At 34.6% G+C, this 22,269-nt stretch overlaps 2 protein-coding genes across 5 annotated transcripts in view; one reads left to right on the top strand and one right to left on the bottom strand.

Annotated features, from left to right (window-relative positions):
- Positions 1-2,101: 2,101 nt before the first annotated feature.
- Positions 2,102-5,359, top strand: LOC143076350 (uncharacterized). 3 transcript variants are annotated; one of them, XR_012978623.1, is made up of 3 exons: positions 2,102-2,124; positions 3,411-3,700; positions 4,443-5,359. XR_012978623.1 is itself a non-coding variant. In XM_076252075.1 (3 exons), the coding sequence occupies exons 1-3, from the start codon at positions 2,751-2,753 to the stop codon at positions 5,156-5,158; spliced, it is 1,065 nt and encodes a 354-aa protein (XP_076108190.1). In that variant the 5' UTR covers positions 2,737-2,750; the 3' UTR covers positions 5,159-5,359. The 3 variants fall into 3 exon arrangements, 1 of the variants encoding a protein (XP_076108190.1); XM_076252075.1 differs by lacking the exon at positions 2,102-2,124 and adding an exon at positions 2,737-2,809; XR_012978624.1 differs by lacking the exon at positions 2,102-2,124 and adding an exon at positions 2,938-2,959.
- An 8,518-nt stretch (positions 5,360-13,877) lies between these two features.
- Positions 13,878-22,269, bottom strand: part of LOC143076348 (sodium/calcium exchanger regulatory protein 1-like) — a 29,610-nt gene continuing 21,218 nt past the window's right edge. For both annotated transcript variants that reach the window (XM_076252072.1, XM_076252073.1), the window contains exons 2-4: positions 18,301-18,488; positions 16,321-16,422; positions 13,878-14,131 (exon numbers count right to left, since the gene is read on the bottom strand). In XM_076252072.1, coding sequence (XP_076108187.1) covers positions 14,081-14,131; positions 16,321-16,422; positions 18,301-18,488 — 341 coding nt within the window. In that variant the 3' untranslated portion in view covers positions 13,878-14,080. The remainder of the gene's footprint in view (positions 14,132-16,320; positions 16,423-18,300; positions 18,489-22,269) is intronic.

Raw genomic sequence — 22,269 nt, 5'->3', positions numbered from 1 at the left:
TGTACTGTAAAAAAACAGCCCATATTTATGTAGCAAAAGCATTCTTCTTTCCAGTAAATAGCTAAAAGATTACATTTTCACACTTTTGTAAAACCGCTATATTTTGGGGCCAAAAAGGGGTCTTACTGAACCTACTCCTTTAAAGAACGCTTTCCCAAATGTTAATATATTCGTTTAGAAGAAGAGTCTTCTTATTGATGAGTCTTATGTAGACAAAAAGCGCGTCTGGCGTACTAAATTATAAACCTTTGATTACTTTTTGTAACTGTTGCGATTAATAAAAAATACATTTCGTTATACTAGTTTTATTGTACGTACTTTTTTTCTTAGTACAAAGTAAAATCACAAAAATACTGAACTCCGAGGAAAATTCAATCGAAAGTCCCTAATCACATGGCAAAATCAAATGACAAAACTCATCAAACGAATGGACAACAACTGTCATATTCCTGACTTGGAACTAGCATTTTCAAATGTAGAAAATGTTGGATTGAACCTGGTTTTATAGCGCTAAACCTGTCAATTGTATGACAGTCTCGTCAAATTATGCTATATCTACAACGATGCGCGAACAAAACAGACACAATAAACAAAATAGTAAAAATATGGGTACAGCAGTCATCAATTTGTTACAATTCTAAAAGAAGCAATTTTACAAAAAAGCACAAAAACATCTATCAAATTAAAAACATATTCATTGCTTCGCATGTCTGACGTCAGAAAATTTATAAGTCACAGAGGAAGAAATATTGTCGATCAATGTTTATACAAAACAATTTTATAATTTCACATGGGGAATGTTGGCATACAGGGTAAAACGTTATAAGTATGTTAGAATCTACAAATGGTTAATACCACTACGCGATTAAAATAGTTTTGTCGTTTGTCCTTTGTCGTTCAACATATTTTCTTATTTATAATAAAATATTATAAAAATAAAAAAGTAAAATCACAAAAATAATGAACTTAGAGGGAAATCGAATCGGAAAGTCCATAATCACATGGCAAAATCAAATAACAAAACACATAAAAAACGAATGGATAAGAACTGTCATATTCCTGACTTGGTACAGGCATTTAATAATAGAACAACAACATAATGACGGGATCTTTCAAAGTACAGAATCACGTTATCAGAACCAAAGAAACACAAAAAGTAGCATATACAAAATACACCAGCAAAAAAGAAAAGATAATGTAAACACATAACTCCAAATTCAACAAATATTATTATGTTGTTGATAAGAAACTCCAGCATACTGATCACGTGTTCTTCTGTGTAGCATGTTTTACCCTTTTGGTTTTCACTATTAACAAAATATGCCTTATGATATTCTAAAGTAATAAATAAACTCATCATAAATACCAGGACTAAATTTTGTACATACGCCAGACGCGCGGTTTGTCTACAAAAGACTCATCAGTGACGCTCGAATCCAAAACAGTTAAAAAGGCCAAATAAAGTACGAAGTTAAAGAGCATTGAGGACCAAAATTCCTAAACGTTTTGCCAAATACAGCTAAGGTAATATATGCCTGAGGTAGAAAAGCCTTAGTATTTCAAAAATTCAAAATTTTGTAAACAGGTAATTTATAAATATAACGATATCAATGATAATTCATGTCAGCACAAAAAAGTGCTGACTACTGGGCTGGTGATACCCTCGGGGAAATAAATCTCCACCATCAGTGGCATCGAACCAGTGGTTGTAAATAAACTCATCATAGATACCTAGACTAAATTTTGTATATAAATTTATAGCGTATGCTACCATTTTTTTGTTGAAAGGCATTGTGGATTATTTCTTTCAGACGATTTTTCAATTTCACATGGGAAATGGTGGTATACAGGGTTGAAAATCAAAAGTTTTGATAGAACCAATTTCACAAAAAGACCGAGATTTATAATTATCTAGAAGTTCTTTAGAATTTTTAAGAATCCACATATGGTTAATACCACTATGCGAGTAAACAGTTTCACAGTATTTTTGAAGACCCTCTTTCACTGCGGACAGAATTTTAGTCAATCTAATGGACAATTCTTTAGTGGAACATGAAGATGAGCCGGCAATGTACCGTTGTTTGTACGGAATTTTATAAAGCTTAGGTATCCAATACAAACAAGGTAAGTCCTCCAATTTGGCGTTCAATGTAATATTCATTGAAGCCATGAAGGACTTAATTTGCAAAAATATCATCCTTGTCAAATGATAGGTCTTTTTATGTGGGATTACCTGGGTGCTCCTGTATTCCTCATTCTTTTACAAGACATTCGTAGTAATAAAATTTACATACAAAGACAATATTATTTGAAGCTTTGTCCGCAGGAAAAACAACATACTTATCATGAAGAGATGATTGACATTAGACTAGTTTTATTATATTTACTTTTCATTATTATATTAGTCTGGTTTTATTGTATGTACTTTTCGTTTGTACATAAGACTAGTTTTATTGTTTACACCTTTTATTAGTACTTTAGAAGTACATTATAATTTAGACTGATACCTTTCGTTGGTGTATCATGCTGGTAATTAAGTGTTGGTTTACCAGTAGTACAAGTATTTTCCCAACTGTGGTTAGACTTTTAAAATCATAATATCAAATACATGTGTACGTATCATCTCTTTATCTGTATATACATAATGCAGGTAACTAAAACTTGTTACATGAGATCATCAACCAAATGTTTATCTTTAACATGCCTATATATAATCATTATGTAATCCTAGTAAACAAATACACTTACCCATGATAGAGTTATCACATACTTGTCATACATGTTTTGAACACTATAGCTACATGGATAGGTGGGTGAATATTTAACGTTCATTAGTTGCTCCGATGGTACATATTTGTTTTATGGAGCGCAGATTTTTTGTATTAAAGGAGATCATGACATATTTCATTACCTTCATGATTCGAGTTCAAGATATCCAAACATCATTGGGGAACTCAATGTATTGTGGTATTTCATGTCGTTGTCAATATAATCGAATTTTATGCGACGGTAATACAAGTGAGAGGTTAAGCTAGATGTAAAACCATGTTCAATACAAGTGAGAGGTTAAACCATGTTCAATCCACCATTTTCTATTTAAAAATATCTGTACCAAGTCAGGAATATGACAGTTATTGTCCATTCGTTTGATGTGTTTGAGCTTTTAGTTTTCATGAGATTAAGGACTTTTCGATTTGAATTTCCCTCGGAGTTCAGTATTTTTGTGATTTTTCTTTTCACATTCACCCGGAGTTTCTTACATAGCTATCAATAGTAAAACAATATAAAAAAGCTGAAAGACTGAGATAAGGAATAAAGTGAGGACAAAAACTTCATTCCAATTACGAAGAGACGGAACCTGTCAAACATTGAATGCGTAATGACTCATCCTAATTTTCATTTTATTTCAGAAAACGTGTTTTGTCAGAGCTTGAAAGCAAAGGCTACAGTATTGTTACCGATGTCATAACCCACGAGGAATGTAACCATTACATGACCCAATACAAGGAGTGGCTCAGCAGATTCGGCGATGAACGTCCTTATCAGGAGGAATCGCTGACTCATCAGTTCAGGGTTGCACATGCTGAACCTACATGGAATGTCAGGCTGAAGTCAAAACCAGTGTTTGCGTCTATTTGGCAGACAGAGAATTTAATGAGTAGTATGGACGGGGTAGCATTGACGGAGCCACCAGAACTAGGTAAGAAGATGTTGTTGTAAGCGTAGAACATAATTCTGATCAGAAAAAGTCAGAGCTCTGTCCGATTGAGCTAAGTATCCACTTCTTAAAGAAATAAATTTCGTCACGCTTCCTTTAGAGGTTTAGCGTTTTAAAACCAGGTTCAATACACCATTTTCTACGTTTAAAAATGCCTGTACAAAATCAGGAATTTGATAATTGTTGTCCATTCGTTTGATGTGTCTTATCATTTGATTTTGTAATTTAATTAGGATCTTTCCGTTTAGAATTTTCCACGGAGTTCAGTATTTTTGTGATAATTTTCTTTTTCTTCCACCCCAAGAGTCATTTGTCATTATCACTCTCACAACACGCACCCTGGCTATATAGTATCTCTATCCACCGTGATTTTTTTTTACTTTCGCGCAAAATGTAACTTTATCAGAAAATCACATTGTCTCCATCGGGCATCAAAGCCGAGACTTTTTTTGTTACAAGTCAGCGCTTAATCTACTACTGAAGGAAAGCAATTCCGGAAAACACATTTATGAGCACTGTAAAATTGTCAACACAGCATAAATGATGTTCGTGGAAAAAAGGGGGAACTATATGTTTAGTTTACTGTGGAAAACCAGACTCAAGCAGTCTGGTTACAATAAAACAAATGTAAACTCCTTTTATATGAAGAAAAGATAGAATGTTTCGTTCACATTTGAAGCATAGAATTGGCACAGAGGTATATGTACTTTATTATATTTTGCAGGACGATCGTCTTTTTGCAATCCTGACTTCTTTTGGTTACACACTGATCAAGGCTCTTGGAGAGAAGGATTGCATGCATATCAAGGAGCCGTCTATCTTGAAGAAACGTCAGAAACAGATTTCTGCTTTAGAGTGTTGGAAAATTCAGTTCAGTTTCACAAAGAATTTTATGAACACTTTCCAACTGCGAAAGAAAAATCTGCAGGCGAAGATTTTTATATTCTTTCAAAAGAAGAAATCGATTGGTTTATATCTAAAGGATGTGAAATGAAAAAAGTTCCGGTACCAAAGGGGGGAATGGTATTATGGGATTCTAGAACAATACACGATAATATAGCTCCAACGAGAGGTCGGCCAAACTCTGACAGATGGCGGTTCGTTGTATTTGTGTGCATGGTTCCAGCAATATGGAGTACACCAGAGGACATTGAGTTAAAAACAGAAGCTTATAATGAAATGGCAGCGACAGCACATTGGCCAGCACAAGGAGTATGGCTATTTCAGAAAACATCCGAAAAAAATAAAACAAATAAGTTTACCCACCTAGAAATGATTCAAGAACAACCAGATGTTGCCAAAGGCAAAGACGTGTTAAGGTTAGTTGGTATAGAGAAGTATGACCCTGAGGAAAATAACGAAGTTATATTCAAGAGACCAAAGTGGAACATTTTGTTTGATTCCGAAGAATGGAAGAAGAGAGAGACACACCAAAATTGATATAAAACAGTTCAAAGTGGAAGACACTTCAATTTCAAGTAATTTACTACAATACAGACTCTTGATACTTAAGGCAGATACCACTTGTAAGTTTCTAACATTTTAAATATATTGTTGACATTAATAACTATAATATCTATAACTTGAAGACATGAACTATAATGTTAAAAAATAAAGACACCTATTGTTATATAAAAAAAACCTATTGTTAAGGATTTATTTATGCAGAATTGAAGTGTTTAGTCTTATTTCTTCGAAATATGATTCATCATAGTTGATGATTAAGATAAAAAAAAACGAGAAATAAATGAAAGTAATCAAGGCTAATATCATTTTGTTATATCCAAAACAACGTTATTGAAAGAACAAGAATTAGGATCAGAAAATGAAAAATCTGTATCAGAGAGTTAAAGCAAAGTTCGTGTTTCTGTGATTTCTGTAATGTTGTTTGTGAGTTTGGCCCGGAGCATGAAACTACACCTCTGTGTGTTGTTTGTATATTCGTATTCATCTTGACAATGTTGTCTGTTTTCCTCGACTTCTTGTTCTAATCGATGCCTTGGTATTAACTGAATTTTATTCGCGAGGTAACAATCCCAAAATTTTTGATAGTACTATAATAAGAATTGAAGATAGTAACAGGGAATGTGTCAAAAAACCAACACCCATACTAAGGAGCCGAGGGAGTGCTTCAGCTGGCTCTTTAACAACAATGTATACTAGTTCAATCAATTGGACGCCAAATTAAACTCCAAAACATCTAGATGACCCAAAATAAAAAAAAAAAACCATACAAACAAACAAAGACCTCATCCCTCTTCCTTTACCTGTAACCAATGTGGAATAAATGAACAAACAATTTGCGCAGCAAAGCTCGGCTTTTAAAAAGTTCGATGTTAGAATGGGTTACACTAAAGTCCCAATTTAGGATCCTGTTATTCAGTGATTGTCTTTTTTGGCTGTTTATCATATTTGGTTTTCGTTCATTCGTTTGTACATAAAGAAACCCGTTAGTGTTTTCGTTTAAATTCTTTAAAATTTGTCATTCTGAAGCATTTTAAAGCTGACTTTGTGGTTTAGGTTTTAATCATTGTTTACATATAGTTGTTAATTTCTGTGTAATTTGTCCTATCGGGGTATACCGTATGGTTTGTGTACTTTTCTATCGGTGGATACCGTATGGTTTGTGTACTGTCCTATCGGTGGATACCGTATGGTTTGTGTACTGTCCTATCGGGGGAAACCGTATGGTTTGTGTACTGTCCTATCGGTGGATACCGTATGGTTTGTGTACTGTCCTATCGGGGGAAACCGTATGGTTTGTGTACTGTCCTATCGGGGGAAACCGTATGGTTTGTGTACTGTCCTATCGGTGGATACCGTATGGTTTGTGTACTGTCCTATCGGTGGATACCGTATGGTTTGTGTACTGTCCTATCGGGGGATACCGTATGGTTTGTGTACTGTCCTATCGGGGGAAACCGTATGGTTTGTGTACTGTCCTATCGGTGGATACCGTATGGTTTGTGTACTGTCCTATCGGTGGATACCGTATGGTTTGTGTACTGTCCTATCGGTGGATACCGTATGGTTTGTGTACTGTCCTATCGGGGGATACCGTATGGTTTGTGTACTGTCCTATCGGGGGATACCGTATGGTTTGTGTACTGTCCTATCGGGGGATACCGTATGGTTTGTGTACTGTCCTATCGGGGGAAACCGAATGGTTTGTGTACTGTCCTATCGGGGGAAACCGAATGGTTTGTGTACTGTCCTATCGGGGGAAACCGTATGGTTTGTGTACTGTCCTATCGGGGAAAACCGTATGGTTTGTGTACTGTCCTATCGGGGGATACCGAATGGTTTGTGTACTAGTCTATCACATGATACCGTATGGTTTGTCATGTTATAGTTAAATTTAAGTGCGAGGTTTGGCTAGCCACAAAACCGGGTTCAATCCAAGTCAGGATAATGGCGGTTATTATCTTATAGTTCGTTTCTGTGTGTGTCTAACGAACTCCTAGATAATTTTTCAACCCTGTATACCGCCATTCCACATGTGAAATTGAAAAATCGCCTGAAAGAAATAATCCACAATGCCTTTCATCATCAAAATGGTAGCATACGCTATAAATTTATTACTGTGAGATATCATAAGGCATATTTTGTTAATAGTGAACAAACATGCTATGCAGAGGAACAAGTGGTCAGTTTGCTGGAGTTTCTTATCGACAACATATTTGTTGAATTTGGAGGTAGAGTTTATTATCAAATTGTCGGCATTCCTATGCGAAGGACGTGTACGCCTCTCCTTGCCGATCTATTCTTATTTTCATATGAATCGGAGTTCCTTCAGACACTTGTCAATACCAGAATCTATGACAAACGAGATGATTTTAATTTTGAAATTGTAAATTTCCCCCACCTTAGTAGCAATATACCAAGTTCACCTGCATATGGGATATATATTTCCCAACTTATTTGATATTCAAGAGCTTGCAATACCTACTCAGACTTTGTAAAATGTCACCAGTGTCTGAGCAGAAAGTTGATGAACCAGGAGTCAGTCAAAGAATGTCTCGTCCTTTAAAAAAAAAAAGTTCATCGGAAGGTACCAAGACCTTGTTGATAAATATTCCGTATCAACTTCACAAATAATACATGATGGTTTTGATGTATAGATTCTGCGTACTTAAGTTGCTTACCATCTTTACAACGTGTTATACTGTTCTTTTATTTGTCTTTGTGCAATAATTAAAATTACTTTTATTGTTTGGTCTGTTTACTGAATGTTCAACGTGTTATACTGTTCTTTTATTTGTCTTTGTGCAATAATTAAAATTACTTTTATTGTTTGGTCTGTTTACTGTGATGTCCATTTGACGTGGCTCGGTACTTATACATCCCGTCAATGTGATTGTATTATCTTTCATTTTTGCTGGTGTATTTTGTATGTGCGACTGTTTGTGTTTCTGTGGTTCATATATATGAAGTGACTCTATACTTTTATAGATCCCATAATTATGTTCTTGTTATATTATATGTCATTATGTTATTGTTCTATTATAAATTTGATAATACTTTGAACGACTAACGACAAATATATTTTACTCTCGTAGTGGTATTAACCATATGTAAATTGTTAAAAATTGTAAAGAACTTCAGGATAACTGATATCCAGGTCTGTTTCTGAAATTAGTTCTAACATCACTTTTGATTTTCTAACCCTGCATACCACCATTCCTCATGCAAAATTATATTTTTTTGAAAATAATTGGAACGACAAAATTTTGTGACGTCAAACACGCTAGGCAATGAACACGGTTTTAAAATTTGACAAGATAAGATTCTTTTTTGATAAAAATTTTCATTTTTTTAGTGTAAAACCCCTTATTCATAGGCCCATTGCTTTCTATTTTATTAAATTCTGCAATTTCAAGCATTAATGGCTTCTTTGTCTTAAGTTCAAATAAAGTGGCAGTTATTTCATGTCAAAACTGTACCTTATCCTGACTTTTGCTGCAAAAATCAACATATCTTTAATTGCACATTAGAGCGTACTGGTTCCCTGAAGTTTGATAGTACAAAAACAGGAACTTCTGATCTGAACAACAGGTCAAATGTGCTCTTCTATCAAAATTTCATATACTTCTTTATAATTTAAATAAATCTCTCAACAAGGGTTCTACAGTGATCCCAAATCCCAAAGCTTTCATTTGATACCACAAATAACCAAATATACCCGCCATTGGCAAAGATACAGCGTAAGAACTATTTTGTTAAAAATATGTACTACTTTCTTGTATGCTCTTTCCGACCGGGCCTGAATTAGTGGTTCTATACCTATAACAGCACAAAACTTGTTATATTGACTTCTGCTTGGCTTAATTTCCTTCTATGATCTATTTCTTACATTGAAAAACACATAAAGCTGTTGTCAAAACACTGTATCACTGAATTCAAGCTCTAATTGGACTGGTAGTAACATATGCGTCAAAAAAAAAAAAACTACATCTGGATACTAATAGCGACAGATATGACACTTTTTCAATTTTACTAGTTTTGATTTGTTAATAACTTCTCAAATAACAGTGTTCTGACCTAAATGTCTTTTTTTTATCAGAGATTCTTAATTAAATATAAATACAGTGGTACAAATATAAAATATAACTGATAATTTTGTCCCCCCTTTTTTCTACATGTTAAAAAAGGATAGTGATTTGATAAAAACCATACTTTTGTGTATACACATGGATCGACAAGAGTAATTTATATATCTCCGAGCTAGACAACTTGCTGAAATGGTTATGAAATGCATTTCCAGTGAGATTTTGGAATTACTATATAAGTATACACCAAATTCACTAAGAAACTCAATAAAACATGAACACCCACTAGATAATTGAACCAAAAGCAATATTTATCTATAAACAAGTCATATTATACAAGTTTCATTGCTTTAAGTGTTAGAAAATGCAAAAATTAAAATTTCAGGTAAAATCTTAACTGTGTGCATGCTGAATGTTCAAAAAAGGGTAAACAACCTTAGTATAACAATTTAAAGGCGGTTATTTGACACTAGCATATTTGTTACATAAAATAAATAATGTAACATGATTTCTGACATCCCTCATTATCCCTCCCTCTTGCTCACTCTATCTCTATTTAGCTCACTCGCTCGCTCTAGCTCACTCCCACTCATTCACTGTATCTCTCACTCGCTCATTCACTGTTTCTGTTACTCACTCTGTCGCTTACTCACTCTGTCTCTCGCTTACGTACTCATTCACTCTCTCGCTCACTCACTCATTACTTCTCGCTCATTCACTCTCGTTCATTTACTCTCTCTCCCGCGCTCATGCTCATTCTCTCTTTCTCTCGCGCTCACTCATTCCAGCTCATTCACACTCTCTCTCCAGCTCATTCACTCACTCTCAGTTACTCACTCTCTCCATCCCTACCTCATTCACTCACTCTCTCCATCCCTACCTCTTTCACTCACTCTCTCTACCTCATTCACTCACTCTCTCCAGCTCATTCACTCACTCTCTCCATCCCTACCTCATTCACTCACTGTCTCCAGCTCATTCATTTACTCTCTCCAAGTCATTCACTTCCTCTCTTACTATCTCTCACGCTCATTCACTCTCTCTCCATCTCATTCACTCCCTCTCCAGCTCATTCACTCAGGTCATTCATTCACTCAGATCTTTCACTGTCTCTCCTGCTCATTCACTCAGTCGGTCTTACTTACCATTAAATATTACCTGTCCTTACAACCCAATAGGACGTAGTCCACTTCTATGATGACTGGCAGAAGCAATGCTAATGTTCTACTCCGCTGTGAAAAATCACAGTATATCCAGGAGAACACCATTGTGTACCAGTATCAAGGAAAGGGCGACACCTTCACCTTCAGTTAAACTTCATTAGGTGAGGAGCAAGTTTCTTTGCTGTTTAACATGAAACTTTAAATCTCAACCAAAATGTTGTATGCTTTGGTAATTTTACAAATGACTTCTTGCAGTTTTATCTTACAGAAGAATGTTTATGATATTTTGCTATCATTTGTAAGATGGTTTTTCATCATTCTATGTACTTTTCAAATATAATTGTCGAAACATGTTTTATTTAATAAATTATTGAGAAAATTGCAAACATCCATATTAAAGGACGATAACTGCAATTGATATTTTATTCAGATTGCTACCATGTGTCGGTACGTGTTTTGTAGAAACAGTTTTCAACAAGATCCTTGGTTTGTCTCAGAAAGCTAGCACACACTAAGATTGTCAGACTTGGAAACATGGTAATATATCACCACAATTTCGACAAAAAAGTACCAAAGTTGTGTAATCAACTTCAGTTATCGTTCAAAATCCACGAATCACAATTATAACGACTAGATTTTGACCGACTGCAATATTTGATTCTAAAAACACAAAACTGGGTAGAAATTATCATTAATAGGTGTAAAACCACTAATTCGTAGGCCCATTGCTTTCTATATTAAATTTTGCAATTTCAAGCATTAATGGCTTCTTTGTCTGAAGTTCAAATAAAGTGGCAGTTATTTCATGTCAAAACTGTACCTTATCCTGACTTTTGCTGCAAAAATCAACATATCTTTAATTGCACATTAGAGCGTACTGGTTCCCTGAAGTTTGATAGTACAAAAACAGGAACTTCTGATCTGAACAACAGGTCAAATGTGCTCTTCTATCAAAATTTCATATACTTCTTTATAATTTAAATAAATCTCTCAACAAGGGTTCTACAGTGATCCAAAATCCCAAAGCTTTCATTTGATTCCACAAATAACCAAATATACCCGCCATTGGCAAAGATACAGCTATGCGTAAGAACTTTTTTGTTAAAAATATGTACTACTTTCTTGTATGCTCTTTCCGACCGGGCCTGAATTAGTGGTTCTATACCTTTTGAGATTGTGACATAGTGATGACTGCTGTATCCTTATTTCGACTATTTTACCTATTATGTCTGTTTTGTCCACGCATCGTTGTAAATATAACGAAATTTTATGCAACTGTGATACAAGTGAGAGGTCTAGCGCTATAAAACCAGGTTTAATCCACCATTTTCTACATGTGAAAATGCCTGTACTAAAGTTAGGAATATGACAGTTGTTATCCATTCGTTTGATGTGTTTTATCATTTGATTTGTCATTTGATTACGGACTTTCCGTTTTGAATTTTCCTCGGAGTTCAGTATTTTTGTATTTTTACTTTTTACATTGTCGTTTGTTTTTAGTTTCGTTGTTTTCCTCTTATAGTTGATGTGTTTCCCTCGGCTTTAGTTTGTAACCCGGATATGTTTTCTCTCAATCAATTTATGACTTTCGATCAGCGATGTACTACTGTTGCCTTTATTGTGTACTGGTTTATAACAGGATACCGTATGGTTTGTGTACTGTTCTACTGGGGTTATCGTATGGCGTGTGTAAATGTCTATCATACAAGGTACAACTATTTGTGTACTGTCCTATCGGTGGAAACCGTATGGTTTGTGTACTTTTCTATAGGGGGATACGTTATGGTTTGTGTACTTTTCTATAAGGGGATATCGTATGGTTTGTGTACTTTTCTATAGGGGGATACCGTATGGTTTGTGTACTTTTCTATAAGGGGATATCGTATGATTTGTGTATTGTTTTATCGAAGGATACCGTATGGTAAGTGTACTTTTCTATAGGGGGATACCGTATGCTTTGTGTAATGGCATATCATTGAAAACTGTATGATTTGATTTGTTCCCACATCGATCGTTGTCAATATTGCAATTGTATGAGACTGTCATACAAGGGAGAGGTTTGTCTAGCTATAAAGCCAGGTTTTATCTGCATTACAAAATGCTCATGTCGGGTCAGGAATGTGACGGTTGTTTTCTATTCGTTTTATGTGTTTGAGCTTTAGATTTTGATATTTGATTAGGAACTTTCCGTTTAGAATTTTCCTCGAAGTTCTTTATGTTTTTTTTATTATCCTTTGTATGCAAAGGTTTATCGTGTGATACCGTATGGTTTGTGCACTGGTATTTCGCGCGTTACTGCATGGTAACTGAGAATCCTACTCGGTCGATGCCACTACAGCTTGACGTTTCATCACTTAGGGTATCAACAGTCCAGCAATTAGCAAGTCTTGTATCGTATGAAATATCATTGATTTTGTTATTGCCTGTACATTCACAATTTATAAAATGTTGGTTTTAAATTAGTATGATACGAGCGTGAATGATGAGTCTAATGTGTTAACGTGGGTCCTTAAGTACCGAATTACAAGTGTCTACCTTCTATTTTTTTTATGCAATTGCATTATGGAAATAAGGGGAACACTCACGTTGTAAAAAACAAAAGTATGTTTTCAATCCCAATAGCAACAACAGTAAAAAAAACTAACTGTGTAAGCTTGCTCCCACATTTATTTAACAATTAAAGACTTATATCTGAACATAAATTACTACTCAATTTATCTATAAAATTATACATTTCTCTTAAAAAAAAGTAAATAGCATTTTATCCTGCTGCGTTCAGGCCATTAGGAACTAAAAGTAGTCTCACATTTAGGGCTGGAAGAAATTGTATGCTCTCCTGTAAAATTGCCGAAAGAAATACATACAGATGTAGCGTAAGTTGAACGCGGTTCTTTTAGAACCGTCCATTTAAGGAAAAAGATAGCCATACCCGATCGCACATCGGCAGAGATATTGCAAGATTGAATCTGATTTTGAAATTATCTTAATAAAACCGACTAATCATTTGTGACAGGTAACTGACGACTTTCCACAAACACTACAACAGATATGTGTAATCCTCAATCACCGATTATTATCATGTAAAGTTTATGTTGCAAAAACGCCTGGTTTTTTATAGGTATGTTCTATTCCTCCATCGTAATAAAAGTCAATTTTACGTAAGTTTAAACGTTGCTGTTTTAGTTGAAAGTGTGTAGATAAGAAAAGAATAACAAGTATGTGCATTTGTTTTTAACAATGACATTGACCCAGTAACAGACACATTTTATACGGTTGAAAGGTATTATCCTCGTGTCAGTTTTCTAATGATTTCCGGGTTTTCTACATATTTTTAACGGAGTCACACATTATGAAAACTCAAGAACAGATGGTCCGAACATGGTAAATATATATCCTACTTTACAAGGAATGTTAGATATATAAACTGCAGAATGACTGACAGAAATATTTAACGTAATTATGTTCTTTAATGGACTACAAGATAATTTATAAATCAGATATTCACTTAAAATAACATAAGAACATTTACACTAGTATAATATTACAGTCATAAAAATAATTCTGGTCGAAAACACATTTACGTAACGAAATAAACAAGCACAACATTTTTTTTGCTTCTTACACATATGCGCATTTAGACAGTTCAGAACTCAAATTTTCTTGTACTTCCGGGTGCAGCTAACTCCATTTCCGGTCATGACCTGTAAAAAAGAGATGACGAATTACCACCACAGCAAGTGAAATGTAAACATACGAATACTTAATATTTATTACTACCACAGCCACCGAAATGTAAACATATGCATACTAATTACTACCACTGCATGTAAAATGTTAACATACGTATACCAATTACAACCACGGCTCAGTGAAATGTAAACATACGCTTACTTATTATACTACAACAGCAAGTGCACTGTAAACATACGATTACTTATCACACCCGTGACCCCCATACTAACCACAACCGTGACCCCCATACTAACCACAACCGTGACCAGTGAAATGTAAACATACGCATTCTAATTTCTACAACGGCTAGTGAAATGTAAACATACGCATTCTAATTACTACAACGCTCAGTGAAATGTAAACATACGCATACTTATTACTACCACAGCATGTGAACTGTAAACATACGCATAACAGTTACTAACCACAACCGTGACCCCCATACTAACCACAACCGTGACCAGTGAAATGTAAACATACGCATTTTAATTACTACTACGGCCATTGAAATGTAATCATACGCATACTTATTACTGCTACGGCCAGTGAAATGTAAACATACGAATACTAATAACTACATCGGCCAGTGCAATGAAATCATACGTATTCTAATTACTACCACGACCAGTGAAATGTAAACATATGCATACTTATTACTACCACGACCAGTGAAAGGTAAACATACGAATATTTATTACATTTTTACTACCACAACAAGTGAAATGTAATCATACGCATACTTATCACTACCACGACCAGTGAAATGTAAACATACGAATATTTATTACTACCACGACCAGTGAAATGTAATCATACGCGTACTTATTACTACCACGACCAGTGAACTGTAAACAAACGCATACTTATTACCACCACCAGTGGATGTGTACTGGTTTATATTTCAGTCTTAGATGCATGATTTTTCATAGGATGTTATTGGCTTTTAACTAGCTGTCAGTAATTGCAAGTAGTCTCTGAACTGTGCATAGTGTCATTTTTGTTTTTGTGGTGTATAAGTACTCTGTCATGTCCACTCTTTGTGTGTGTTAAATGTTTTTCTGTATTCTATCTATCTGATGAGTTAAGCCATTTTCAATTGATTTTTATAGTTTGTTTTTATGCTGTTTTGTTTTACTACAGTTAAATGTTAGGAGGAGTGTTTGTGTCTGTAACTGAGTGGCTGTCGTTTGTTGCTTTATATCATACTTGTTTTACATGTTTTTCGTTCATTATTATTTTGTACACAAATTAGGCTGTTAATTTTCTTCTTTTTGATTGTTTTAGGGCTTTTTATAGCGGACTATGTTGTATGGGTTTTACTCATTGTTGACGGCCGTATGATGATCTATGTGTGTTAATTTCTGAGTTATTTGATATCTTGTGAAGAGTTATTGTCGCGTTGGCAATCAGAGAGTCAGTAGACTGCATCTTCTTTATTATAATAGTTGCTTTTGGTAAAATATAAAATGCTGACATCTACTAGTCATCTTTTCATGTTCTCTAGGGGTTTGAGTTTTAGATGATACAATGATTAAAAAATGGTGACCCATCGAATAAAATATAATACGTTGTTCTTCTTAATGCATGCAGGCTTCAAGTGAGGGAATTACTGAATGATATGTGGTTTATGTACAGAAGGGAATTCAATTATTCACAACACATGTTTTATGAATTACAGGTTAAAAGATTTCCCTTTAATGCAATCAGACAGATGTTAAAGATACCGTTTCCGCTATCAAAGTTAAAATGACTAGGTGTATAACACTACTAATTCTAGGAGTTCGAAGCACTTTTCTGTATTAACTTCCATCAAAAATCTAAACATCTTGAACTAATAAGGAGCTTGTTACAAAAATGAACAAGCCGTTCGTTGTGATCCAATGTTTCGTGTTGATGGTCGTACTTTGACCTATACGGGTTTCCTTTTTTTTACATTGTGACTTGAATTGAGAGTTGTCTCATTGGCACTCACTCATATATCACATCTTCTTATTTCTATGATATGGAATGTCAACTTACCTGAGAGACGCCTTGTATTTACAATTTAGAGCCCACCTGTTTACTAAAAAGTTAAGATTGCTTTTATATTTATCATTGATGAAAGAAGTGCATGGGAATAAGTTCGTTCGAATTTGTTATCTCTATCCAGAATGCTTACCATAGTCATTGTATCTCCGTCAACAGTCCGAACATTAACAGATTCAAAATCTGGTCCCGTTTGTTTTTCTGTCAGGTTGTTTCCGTCCAGTGTATACAAAGCCTACAATAAGTTTATAAAATTACAGCACTTATAATGATAGCCATTAGCTTTCCAACAACAAAAACATGATATTACGGTGAAATCATTTACAAGTGGAAGTTTAGCGCTATAAAACCAGGTTCAATCCACCATTTTCTACTTTTTAAAATACCTGTACCAATTCAGAAATATGACAGTTGTTGTCCATTCTTTTGATGGGTTTTATCATTTGATTTTGACATTTGATTAGGGATTTTCTGTTTTGAATTTTCCTTGGAGTTCAGTGTTTTTGTGGTTTTACTTTTTACTCCAAGAAGCGAGCACGAATTTCACAAGCATATATGATATAAAAATGGCACTTTATATATATTTTATACGTCCGAAGCGCTTTTCTGGATTTACCTTCATCAGACACAGCGGCGGATCCAGCTATTTTGCTTTGTTTACTGCCTGTCTTAACAACATAAAATCTGCTGTACACAATGGTACAATTAATTTGATTGTAAATGGCAGTTGTAACTAGAATCGTAAGGACAAAAATGTTCTGTTCACGATACATGTACCAACAACAGGCGTTTTTCAACAATCGGGTGGATAGTATCTTAATAGCATTGACTATTTGTTGGACTGATTAAATTGCAGATGGTAGCCTCGGTTCACATGATATGGTGCAGAATCACTAACTTGTAAGCAAATGACACCCTGTGGCGCCAGCAACTCCAAAGCAACTTATCGATGTACTGACTAGGGAATTTACAAAATGTAGTCTCCGACGCCGATAATTTACAAGCAGCGACACATGGACCGAGTCACGCGCTAGTGTTGTCGTCCCAGGAGTAAACAAACGACCCCGTAATGTTTGAATTTCTATTTGATTGACAGCTGACTTTACTAGCGATGAGTAAAATTGAACATAAGGTCAACGTGTATATATATACCATGATTTGTCATTCTAAAAACTTAGTTTTACAAAACAGATAGTTGGTGCCATATCATTTTCCTAACATATTGAGTCATCATCTGTCAGAGAAAGCCGATACTGTCAGCTTAATTATGAATATGGAAATTGGCTTGTTAATCACGGGATATAAAACGTATCATGCTTAAATATATTCTAATCGTTATTGATAGAAACATTCACTATACAGTTTGCTAATCAATATATGTCTATATGACAAATTCATGTGGGACATGTAGCATTTAGTATTTTATGTTTTGCTTACCATGCAAAAAATACAGATTTGAATAGAAAAAGTCGACTGTGCGATTTAAGAAGATTTTTAAATTAATTTGAATAATTGGGAAAAAACAATAATAAAAATATTCTCTATGACGAGGGAAAAATAATCAAAAAAACATTTTTCTTAAATATACCCAGTTTTAAGTAAAAAAGTGTACGTCCATAAAAGTAATAAGTCTTTATAGCCCAATAATGCTGAAAGTGACGTTAAACAAAAGTGGCGTTACAAAACAACAATCAATCAATCAATCTTAATATTGAGGGGCGGATCCAGCCATTTAAAAAAGGGGTTCCAACCCAGAGTAAAGGAGGGGGTTCAACTATATGCTCCCATTCAAATGCATTGATCGTCCCCGGACCCCCCCCCCCTCTTCGATCCGCCACTGATATTTCAGCATTGGAATATAAGAAATAATTGCAGAATGTGTCCATGGGACACAGATGACAGATGACGCCCCTCAAGAATGATAAACGTAACACAACTTAAGTTTGCATAACATTTGTTTAAGGTAGAGAACGGACACGAAAAATTCAGCAATTTTTCCATTTGTAAAGGGGTATAACTCTAGAACGAAAGAGGAACGCTACCTAAAATCAAAGTTATCTGTGTTTTGTGTTAATAAGCATTTTGTATAAGTTTCTTAATCAGTCTATTATACCTTAAGTGGTCTCCCGTCTAAAGTTGTTGTATCTATTTCTGTTCCCAATGTAAATTTGATATCTCTAGATCCTGCTGACGTTGTCACTCCAAACGTCCAATTATCGCCGTCGTTAGATATTTTATATGTCATTTTAGAGGAATCTCCCAATGTCTGCATGGCCTGCTGTCGCCTGTCATCCGGGACACCTGAAATCGAAACAGTCGAAAACTTCTGAAATACATGTATAAGCTTTTTTAAAAACTATGAATCATTGTTACTGTGTTAATAATATTCTTGACGACAGAAGAGTTGAGGATCATATTTCCACTCTTCATGGACTCTGCTCCTTAAGTAAAACAAAAAAGGAAAAAGCATTTCTAGCTTTCCTTTTGGTAATGTCTGGAGAGATGGTCTTTTTTTTATCTTCTTTGATAAAATGGTATTCAAGGACAATGCTGGAAACTACTACGTTCCCTTTATAAAAATGTAAGTAACAAGGTAATTTTTGAAATTTTAAACGAATCAGACTGGTTGGATCAAGAATTTGGCCTAAACATGGATGTCTTATAATGATACACAAGCAAACGCCATCCGTATGTATACAAGTCAAGCACGCTATACCAAGAGCAGTGGCGGATGCAGAAAGTTTCATAAGTGGGGTCCACTGACTGCCTAAAAGGGGGCTGCACGGGTCATGCTCCAGTGATTCCCTATATATAATCAACGATAATTTTCCCTAAATACGCCTCTGAAGACTCGCGGACCTCTGACCGGAGATTGAGCACACGCCTTCTGTATACTAGCCAAGCACGCTTTACCACGAGTTCAATAGCGCAATAACAGCGCTAATATTATAAGATAAGATGAGATAAATATATCATTAGATACATACAAGATAACATGATATAACAATATATAATGGCCACATTATGAGTCTTCAGTCTGCCAACGTAGATTTGAAGCAACTGCTGTTGCATGCATAACCCATGAAAGTTAGTTAAAAAAATGGTAAGCCATTGAAAGTTATACAAAATTAACGCTTTTCGTAATCGTTTGAATACTACACAATATTATTTGATATTATATCGTACTCCATTAACGTATAATTGTAACAATACCACGGCCGACACTCGGCTAACCGAGAGATTGGTCGGTTAATCTATATTGAGTATTCGGCTATATGGGCGATTGGTCTGTTAATCGGGTTGGTTATACGTCTGTTAAGAGTAAAACGCTTAATTTAATGTTAAACTCTATTAAATATACAGATTTTTGGCATGTTATAAGAACCAAATAAAAAAAAGAAAAGTGTCTGACAAAACGATATCTATCATAGAACATTTTGCACTTGTAAAAACATTTCTTAGTCTGCGCAGTTTTCAGTAAAACTAAAAGGCGTCGCGCAAATATGTAGTATTTATGCTTATACGCATAGCAATTTTTTTAATAAAAGGCGAAACAAACAAATTTAGATATCATTTAAAGGACAAAAAATAGTACTGTGGTTCTAAAAAATAAATGGACATTAGTAAATATTTCATAATTGTAAAATAACGTGAATAATACCACGTTTTAGTGAAAATTATGGGAATAAAGTCTGTTAATGGGTTGGACAATTGAAATTGTGTCAGTTAAGAGTTATTTAGCCACGACAATAATTTTGCTACCTTTATATTTTCCCCTTGAAAAATTTAAGAATGCGATGTTCCAGAGTAAACAAAAATGACAATACAGTGCCACAGTATCCTAGAAAGAGCATTTTTATTTTGACTTTCTTTGCATGTTATTGAAGGGTGTGTCACTTCAATATAGCGTGATATGGATTGGCCTCTGGAATATGCATGAATTTTTTATTGACGTTTTCAATCAGCCTTAATTTTTGTGTCTGCTCGAAGTAGCACGTTCTCAATTCCGACTGAAAGTGTCTTTCTAATACAAAACAGGGTACACATAACGTGTTCTCGTCCACATATGAACATGATATTTGTCACTGGACGTTAAACCCTAATTCGTCAGCATCATCCAATTGGTTCTTTTCTTCTATTACTTAATCATATGTTGTTTACAAATCACTCTAAAGAAGTAAACGGAAAGGAGCGAATGCAGCTACATTTGGTTATTTTAAGTTTCAATTCATTTTATGCCGTTTAGTTCCTTTCTACATAAGTGCAGAGGAGAACTGCAGTTGCAGAGGAGAACTACAGTTGTCTATGGTGGCCGGTGAAGTCCAGTTCGCGTTTTCGCGATTTCGCCTTTCGTATTCTAAAGGGCGAAAACGCGAAGTCGAAAACGAAAAATCGGTTTCGCGTTTTCGACTTCGAAATTTCGCGTTTTCGCCATATATAATATGTAAGGCGAAAACGCTAAAACGCTAAAACGCAAAATGGCATTAACTTGCCATCATAGTTGTCCGCATGTAAACTTCTAGAATTTGTCACCAATATAAGTACATCGCAATCAGTTACTGTTTCAAGAGCCATCGGTGTTTCATGTGTGTATTCTTAAACAAGTTTTATTTTTCTCTCGTTTTTAGCAATGCATCACTCTCTACTGTCCTTATATATTATTCTATATTCTGCGTTTCCATCCAGATTCTCGTGTATACCATGAGGGTCCGGATTGCGGGTATTGTTTATTTCTGTATTCTTTAAATTGTTATGTCATTTTTTTCTACATTTTATTTATCTTACTCATTATTCTTTCTTTATTTTTCATATTTTGTCATCCCAATGTATTTTACTTACTGATGTTTAGTTACATTACGACGTTTATCTCTGATTTATATACTGGTTACCAATATAGATGACAAATGTGTGTCATTCATGACAATTAAACAGAATCAACATGATATATGCGATCATTCTTGGATGAAATTGATATTACTTTAATATTACACTTTTTGAAACCATTTTATCAATTTTCAATTTCATGTGTTGTTTCCGTATAATTAATGTTAATAATATGTTTCATTGTTCATGTGTTATTTTCGTTTATTTTAGCCGATCGTCTTGAGCCTACTCATTTGATCCGTTAACACCCCATATAGCAATAATTTTATTGCCATTCATAACTCTTAACAGACCAATTAACAGACCGGGTTTTATACATCCGACCCATTAACAGACCAGGTTTTAAATAAAGATTGATTTATGTCACCAAAATACAGATTTTCGTGTAGATTTTTCACACGATGATATCAATATGGCTAACAAACATAATGCCTTTCTTTTTTCGATGTTCAAAATATTGAATGCAAGTAAATTTAACCAATGTGTCATTTTGTGTACATTTTATGTGTGTAAAATGTGTATAAATTTATTGATGAGTAACCCGCCTTTTCATTTTATAGATCGTACATCGAAGCTAGAAAAATAATAATTACACCGCTGAATTCAGTACATTGAATTGTTTTGTTAGACATGAATACTTTTTATGATGAAAATATATTTAGAAAGTTATCCAAGAAACATGCTGAACTTTCAATGATTTTCTCGATAACACCTGATTAACAGACTTTAGCCAACCCCATTAACAGACCAACCACCGATATAGCCGCATACTCAATATAGATTAACCGACCAATCTCTCGGTTAGCCGAGTGTCGGCCGTGAATACTAAGGTATCTACAGTAAACATGTCGCCTTGCATTTCTATTAACCTTTTTCCCGTCATTAACGCTTTCATGCTTTACATTATCGCACTGACAGGGCAGATTATATATACATAAATACAATTGTTAATTATTCCTGATCATTGATGTCTTTACTGCCTCCAATTATATATTCAATATGAAGTCGATACTTAGGTTAAAACGGAAATATGTGCTTATTTGTTATACTTGAGCTTGATGGCTTTATTAACATCACTTTTAATCAATGCATTTAAAAGAGAAATAATAAAAGCCTCATTACTTGTATTCTGTTACACTTTTATCAAGTTTTCTAAAAGGTTTTTATTCAATAATCCGTACAATCATTTGCAGAAATC

The sequence above is a fragment of the Mytilus galloprovincialis genome, chromosome 5 (assembly GCF_965363235.1).
Source record: "Mytilus galloprovincialis chromosome 5, xbMytGall1.hap1.1, whole genome shotgun sequence".
Taxonomy (NCBI): Eukaryota; Metazoa; Mollusca; class Bivalvia; order Mytilida; family Mytilidae; genus Mytilus; species Mytilus galloprovincialis.
Note: the sequence above shows the minus strand (reverse complement) of the source record. Positions and strands in the feature narration are given on the sequence as shown.